Genomic DNA, 8,415 nt, shown 5'->3' with positions numbered 1-8,415 from the left:
TTCTGTTCTCGATTCTGATTGGTATGTATAATTGTTGTCTACTTTTTGAAAAGTATGAATAAAATATTGTCTTTTTTCAACCGCACCCGAAGTCTGGAATAGGTCAAGAAATGGACAAATGGTGTACATGTAATAATATATGGAATGGAAGTACTGTTTACAGACATAAATGTAGTGGTTGGAATGAAAAAACGACTTTATTATTTTTTTGCAGTGATTACTCTGTTCAAAAGTTTATTTTCATTCGCTACTTGAACGATATTACTCATATTCTTATTGTTGATCCGCAAACAAGTTTTCCGGATGAACAAAGTCTTGGACTAGCTCTAAGTCTTTGAAATTGTTTTTTCAACCGCAGTGCCGTTAGTATAAAAAGATAGATTGCTTTGTAGCGTTGACTTTTTGTCCAGAGAAAAAAAAATCAACCGCGCTCGCTGCAAATATATTTTGCCAAGCGTTGAAAAAATAAAATACGTTATCTGCATGAAACTGCAAAATAAGGAATAACCGTGATCAAAGCTTATATATGCCATTACAACATGCTACTTTCTTTGGTAAATATTGGTAATGGCTCAAATTTTCTATGCATAAAATGTAGCCTTCATAGTTTGATATGTGAATAAGTAGCTTCAACCATTTGTTTGGCGTTAAAGTAGACTAGACGACTTGATCATTTTCATTTCAGTCCAGATTACAATTTTACTCCGTTACTGTCGTTTTTAGACTCATTTTATACGTTGAATTTCTGTTTTTTAAACAAACTGATTTTCGGAGTGCGGCCAGTATTTAGACAGCCGCGTATTCATACTGGTCAGTATTTAGACAAATACTGTTTCAACCAATCAGAATCGAGAAAAAACATAAATAATCCAAAATAAATAATAATTATTTATTAATTTCTTCTTTGTCTCGATTCTGATTGGTTGAAACAGTATTTGTCTAAATACTGACCAGTATGAATACGCGGCTGTCTAAATACTGACATGTAACCCTGATTTTCAGATATCAAAAGTTTATGATTGCAAAAATTGTCGTAGGATCTTTCATAAATTATTTGCATTAAAAAATATTAATTTTTTCAAACCAATAATTGTTGATTGTTCCAATTAATCCACGATGTCATAAAGAAGACTCAATTTAAGTCCATAAGTTACTATTAACAAGTTACCTTTCTGATTTGATCAATAAAGTTTCTCCCTCCAAGTTATTAGAACCACTCTTTCATCCTAATTTTACAAAAAAAAATGGGAGAAACCTATTCACGACTGGCAACAAACAACCCAAATGTGCCATTCTGCGTCATCAGTTTCTACTGGGACCAGTTGAATGTGTTCAATGCAGATGAACAGCTGGTTGGCCAAATAAGATCATGTATAATGTACAATTGGCCGAAGGGGATTCAGAGAGAAAGCAGAGTGTCAGATGTGATCACATTCAAGTTGAAAGGTAAGAAATTGGGAGAAATTTGAACACATAGTTAATTATTAAGTGTGCAAATGACCTAATAAAGGAAAAAATAATTTTTCAGACTGTAAGTCCCAAGATAGCTTCTGCAAAAATCAATTTATACGGCTAAAGATTGTGCGAAATATACAGAATGTTAAAATTGAGGCTCTTTTTTTCTGCTCGAACGCCGCAAAACTTTTAGTTTCTTAGATACAATTCAAAATGGTTGACCCAAACTAAAAAAAAATGCCAGTCATACGAATTTCACGGAGGAAACTCATGTCATACGACTACTTACCCGCACTGACAGAAATGGTTTCCGGTCGATCCAAATCGATTAACCATGTACATTTTACGAACTTAAATGGATTTTAAATCGATTTAAATCGATCTTTTTTGAAAATTTTAATTCGATTTAAGAGTCTAAAAAATCGATTCAAATCGATTTCGTTGGATTTTCCGACTCACTAAAATCCATCTGAATCTCACTTAAACCCATCAGAATCTCACTTAAATCCATTTTAAATCGATTTAAATCGATATTTTTGAAAATTTTAAATCGATTTAAGTGTCTAAAAATTCGATTTAAATCGATTTCGATGAATTTTCCGACCCACTAAAGTAGATTTTTTTTCGCTAACAAGGCGAACAAAACATACCTTTTGAAAAATTGTTGGAAGTTTTTACTCTCGATTTTAAAATGTAAGCACTCGTGCCAGATGTTATAAAATTCCATAAAATTATCCACATAAATCAGTTTCAAGCACGAAAAAAGGCAATGAAGTTAGAGAAAATTGTTGTGAAACAGATTTTGCAAAATCCTATGTAACAAACAAGAAACAGATCAGAATAAATTAAATTTTGATCGCGTTAATATGCAATTATATCATAGAAAGATATGATAATGAATCAGATTTTGGGCAAAACTTATAAAACGAATCAAGAAAAGGGTCAATATAGATCAGTTTTTGAACTCAAAGTATGCAAGAAAATCAAAGAATTTTATCGATATTTTGGTCTTTTTATTCGGTCTTTTTTATGCTACAATACGCTATGGATGTAACATAAAAAATGATAGGCAATGAATAAATGCAATCAAATTTCAAAACTGATAAATCTCAAATAAAAAAATCGATATAAATCGATTTAAATCCGTTTTAATCCCCTTAAAATTAAAACAAAATCAGACTGGAAAAAAATTCATTTAAATTGATTTAAAATCGATTCGGATCAATTTTTTTTAGCTGGGATTTAAGATTAATTTAAATCGATTTTAAATCGATCCAAATGAATCTTCATCTTTTTTGTTTTATGTTCACACTTTTTTTATACTAAAATTGACCTAAAATTAATCAACGTACTTTTTTCATACTAAAATCGATCTAAATTTACTCAACGTACTTTTTTAATACTAAAATCGACCTAATCCATTTTTGTCAGTGCGGGTAGAGCAGGAAAAAATTGTATAAAGTTTGCGTGATATGCAATTTTGGCAGTTTTCCCTGGGCTTTTTTTATCGATTGTATGGAATTTTATCGAGTTGTGCGCCTATCCAATGCGCAGTTTGGACTCGTGACGAAACAAACAGTGTCTGGACTGCGTTTTAGGTTTCAATGTTTGTTTGAGCATAGAACTGATTGAGTAAAATAAACGAGAAATTATTTTTCCCCATAATTAATGAACTTTTTTATTCAACAAAAAACGTTTATTCAACAAAAAACAAAGAGTGTGTGGGTTGTTAAGCAGTTTTGAAGACCTTTATTAAATTAAAAGCAACAGTCTAAAAACATCAAACAATTGAAAAAATGTTTTTTTTTTCAAAATTACTTTAGTCTATAGATACCATGATAGAAATTATCTGTGGTACGTGTACAGCTATTGGCTCCACGTGTTAATTACTGCCTTGGCTAGCTATTTTTGAACTAATAAAATTTCCATTTCGAAATATAATTTAACAGATTCACTCGAAATCAAATCGAAATCGATAGTTTTTGCATGCCCATAACACATGAGCAGTGAGTTTTACACTGTTTTGGAATCAACCCTCTTACGTTTATGAAAAAAAAGAAACTGAATTTCGAATTAAGTTTTCAGTTATAATTTTGTTAAAATCATGACATGAATTTGATGCGAGAAAGAAGCGTAATGCACCATTTTTTTTTCAACTGAATTAAAAAAAAAACTGTACAAAATTAAGTTTTGACAAGTGTAAAAACGAAAAAAAAAACTTTCGGCTGATACTCAATAAGTGAAAATGAAGATAGAGGCAAGACTTTGGATTTTGCAACAAATTTTTGTGTGCTGGAACAGCTTACCGGAAACTAACATAACTTTCAGTGTTTCCATGAAGCACACGCAAATCAATCAAGCGAGAAAAAAAACGGATCAGGTTTGATCTTTTTTCTGGAAGAATGACGGCTCTAGCTTTAAGTGTATTGTATTTGTATTTATCTTTTATTCTATACTGCTTTGTCCCATAATTAACCCTTTTACTCATTTCTTTTGATGTTCGAATGGAGAACCAGCAAGTGATAACGTAGACTGGACTCGTTTTGAGATAAAAAAAGACTCTATTCGAAAATGATTTAAGCTGAGCTTAAAAAATTATAATTTTTGGCAATGACAAGCCAAGTTTTGACACTAATCCACAATAATCGCCATTGAAACAGAAAGAAAATCGTGTATTCTTTCATTTTGCGTCATTGTTCTACTATTTTGTTCCTAATTAGTCAACATTAATGCTATGATTCAACGCAGTTCAATTATCCTTGTTGAGTAGTGCAGCACTAAACAGAACTTTTAAACAGAACCGTCAGAAAAAACTTGATCTCACCTTGCCAATCCTTAAAGAAAGGCATTTTATAATTCCAACGGAGCATTCTGATTTATGTTTATTCGACAGTGGAGTAAGTATTTCTGGGCGAACTTTAACGTTTGTTGATCGAGATAACTTTCAGGCCAACCCAGCTCACAATTCACTTTAGCTAGGCGGCATTTAAGTTAAAAATTGCCCGATGCAATTTTACCAGCTTTATACTACACATTTTGAATAGATAGATTTTAGTCACCTTGTATTTGTGCTCTACTGCCAAACAAAACTGAACTAACAAAACTGCCGCTAACGCTGTTACAAGTGCGTTTCCAGAGATTTCAATCAAGTTTTTCTACGCAAGTTTAACGAGCTCAAAGAAAGCCTTCCGTTTAAGGACTTCTCTCCCTTTTCTTCAGATGTATTAGTGGAATTATCATTCGAGAGCCTTTTTGGGGAGATTGAACATTTGTTGGACCGATTACGTCTTGCTCAAAGCCTGTCAGATAAATTTCATAATTTCACAGTTAAAATTGACGTACTTGACTCATAATTTCAGAGAAGCTATTTAAAAGGCGAAACAAAAGAGTGAAACAGCAGGCAACCGTTATTCCCTTTGAATTTCTGCAACCATTTCCAAGAAGCAGCCGAAGGTTCGATACGAACAAAGAACGCCGTTGAAGGTTGGTATCCTTGAGTGACAGCATTTTTTCAAGGGACCAACCCAAGCCTCTACCATTTCCTGAATAAATTTAAAATGGACTCTAAAAATCAGAAAATCAACAAACACAGAATCAAGATCGGAAAAAGCAGCAAAAAGTCTTGCAAGGGCTCCACGTGTTAATTACTGCCTTGGCTAGCTCTTTGCGAACTAAAAAAATTTCCATTTCGAAAAATAATTTAACTGATTCACTCGAAATCAGATCGAAATCAGATCACTAGCTCACTTAACTTTATCTTAGTTTTTATTTTTTCGGCTTAACATCATTTTACTGTCGGCCTTTTGTGCATTTTAAAATTATTGTTCCGACTTTTGATACGAAAGTAACGGAATATTTGTGCTCGGGGTGGGTTTTTTTTTCTTCAGACAAATTTCGACTTTTTAACTAGCCATTTTTGACGGAATTTTTTTATATCATTCAAAAGGTCCTGAGCTCAAATTTGAAAAGATATTTTACCTGTGATCATTTTTCGTAAAGGTATGAGGGTTTAAAGATTGCCATTTTGGCCAATTTGGAACAATTAACGCGCGATATATTTCGCGCTATTAACGCGTAAGCGGAGAGTTAATCCGTCTTAAAATCGTTCCAAATTGGTTGAAAGAAGCTTATTTACCATAATTGTTATGTTACAAGGAGCAAAATCTATCTTTTTGTACTTTATTTGGCTTGTGGGGTGATGATTTTTATTTAAAAAAAAATAAATGTAAAAAAAAAATGAAATTTTTTTTTCTAAAAATTGAAATTTTTAATATTATTACTGCTCCATAAAGCTTTAAAAGGCAGTCGGAACATTCAGGGCTTCGCCCTGATACGAGCAGTCTTGTTATTCTTTAGAAACTCATTACTTCATTTAACTTATCGCTAACGTAGATGATCCAATCAATTTTATAAGTTTGTAAAAGTTAATACTCCAGTAAGAATAACTGGGTTATCCAGTATAGGGGTGTTAGGGGCGTTTTCATACTTAAGTTTTTTGCTTTCTTCAAATTTTCAATTCTTGACTTCCTGATTAAGAGTGTTGTGCTAAAGGACTCTTAATGAGTGCTGTGCTAAAAGTCTCTTTCCTCATGTTTAACTCGACATGAAGGTCGCGTTGTAGTTTTGAGGTTTTCAATTTGTTCATGGATGCTTTGGACTTATTTTGATTCAACACATGTTTCAATGATTCCGCATTTTTCAGGCTTATTTGTTCAAGAAAAATTTTGTTCATCTTCATACCCACAAAATGATCTACGAGGATATCAAAGAAGTTTTGTTTGTTTATTATCTGGAACCGAATGGCATTGGACAAATTAGCATGTTAGGCAAGTTGGAATCGCTTTGAGGCAAAAAGATATGCAGCCGTACTTTTTGGCCTTCTTTTTTGGCAACCAGCCCCTTAAAAATTTTCGTTTGCGCAGTTAGCGCCATTGTATACAAATTTTGAAGGGAAGCGCGCGCCAAAGAATCAAAAATTGTAAGTCAACAAGTTTCCAAAAACTGCTCAAAACGAATCTATTAATTTTTTTTTCAAAAAAAGAGCATTGTAGGGTTGCTGAGACCGCTCAGTTAACCGAACTTATCGGCTTAAAAAACAAAAAAAAGGTCGTCAAAACTTTCGAAATGTTTCAAAGTTCCGCGAAAGAGGTCGAGAATAACTGTAATAAATGAAATTCGTGCATTACGACGCCAAACTCTGCACTGGATAGTCGCACAATTTGGTATTTGTAGGCCTCTGGAATCCAGAGACAATTATTTAATTATGTCAAAATTTTGCCAGAACGACCAATGAGAATGAAAGAACAAAAAAAGAACGAGAGCGTCCTTGTTGCCTAACCCGCTTTCTATTCACAAAAATTCAAATTTTGGTTTTGTGTTTGTTCTAGGAAACCCCTTCTGGCCCCAATCATCAGACCACGCCCAGTTTGTCCACTTTGCCTGTATTCTGCTAAAAGAACTGTCTAGATCGGGATACATCAAGATAATGTCTTCGGATGTGAACTGGTACTGTAGTTTGAGTGCGTGGTTCTTCTACAAGTCGCCTACCACTGTGGCGAATGACATAGAGTTCTGTGCTATTGACATGTGGGGCTGGGACAAGTTGAAGTTCTTCAACCTTCCTCCTGAAATCAACGAGGGTATCAAATTGTTTGTTTTGATTTCTAAAAATGACTTTGGATCTTTTGTTACACGGCGCAAGCTAATGTGAGGGAAAATATATCTTAGCTTTTTCAATAAAAAACAGAAGCTCAATTAAAATTTTGACAAATTGACAATTTAGGCGGTATAACAGAAAATACCCATGAGGTATTTTTTGCTCGTAACCATGTAACCATGTAAAAACCAACGAAAGGCACATGAACTTTTGGATTTTTGGATTAGAATTTCCATCCAGCAATCCAAAAATTGAGAAATTGTAGTGTTTTCTTCCTGAGATTTTGTAAACAGTTGAAGTTTTAAAACATTTTATTGTTGTTGTTCCGACCATTGAAAATGGAAAGAAACTTGAATCGGGGGTGTTTTAGTTTTTTCTTTGTTTTTCGTTTTTTTTTTGTTTTCTAGGCAAAATCAGGTGCCAAAAATAATCATCTGAATGGGTCGTAGAGTAAATTGAAGTCTCTTCAAAGTTGAGTCCAACGAACCTAGAAAGTATTAATTAAAACATTTCTCAGTGTCGAGAAAAATCGGTTCAAATTTTTTGATTTTTCTTAAGCGAGCAAAGCGATCGAGTTAAGATTGTTATACAAAATTTTATAGAAAAAACTAGTTTTTGATGTTTCATTTGACGCTTTCTTGACGTAAAGGTTTTCCAAAAAAAAAACTTAACGAAATTGTGTGCAAAAATTTTAAAAAACATTGTAATTTTTCTCTTTTTAATTTTTATCATTCAGCTTTTCAGACAGATTTTGCCAGTTTGACTAAATAAGTGATTTTTTTTGCCTTTCTTTATGATTATTTTTTCATGAATATGGTAGGAGCATTCTGTGCTACTTACATAGCAACCAGCTATCCTCGTTAGTCTTTGTATTGGTCGGCATAGGATATGAAGTTGGTTTCATACGTTTTTTCGGTTTTGTGGATGCAAAATGTTGCAGTTATGTCCTTTGATTGTTAATTTTTCTACCTTCTAAGTTCTAAATGAAGTTGATTGTTCAGTTTTCTAAATTCTTAAGTTCTTAGTTCACTATTTATGTCCATTTAGCGATGAAATACGTGGTGTTCGAGAACTGGAAAGGAGTCCAACAAGCGCGTGTAGAAGACAATATCTTCACTATGAAACTGAAAGGGTTTCCCTGGCAAAACCCAGGAGGAGAGGACGGGGTTCGAAACCGCTTGCTAGTTATGAAGATGATACAGGTTATGGCGAATTACGGATGGACATTATATTCTGCGACTAATATAGACGCACAGACAGGTGCCGATGTGATAGCGAAAAGTCCATCAACATAGGGTCGCTTC

At 33.3% G+C, this 8,415-nt stretch overlaps 1 protein-coding gene across 1 annotated transcript; it reads left to right on the top strand.

The window, feature by feature from the left end:
• Positions 1-448: 448 nt before the first annotated feature.
• On the top strand, positions 449-8,392 carry LOC134856018 (uncharacterized; the record flags this gene model as incomplete). The annotated part of the gene is made up of 4 exons (XM_063872390.1): positions 449-782; positions 1,003-1,446; positions 6,843-7,094; positions 8,159-8,392. Coding segments are annotated over exons 2-4 (688 nt in total), but the record flags the coding sequence as incomplete, so codon positions are not given.
• Between the last annotated feature and the right edge of the window lie 23 nt (positions 8,393-8,415).

The sequence above is a fragment of the Symsagittifera roscoffensis genome, unplaced genomic scaffold (assembly GCF_963678635.1).
Source record: "Symsagittifera roscoffensis unplaced genomic scaffold, txSymRosc1.1 SCAFFOLD_1042, whole genome shotgun sequence".
NCBI classification, from domain to species: Eukaryota; Metazoa; Xenacoelomorpha; order Acoela; family Convolutidae; genus Symsagittifera; species Symsagittifera roscoffensis.
This window is presented reverse-complemented; position numbering and strand designations above follow the sequence as displayed.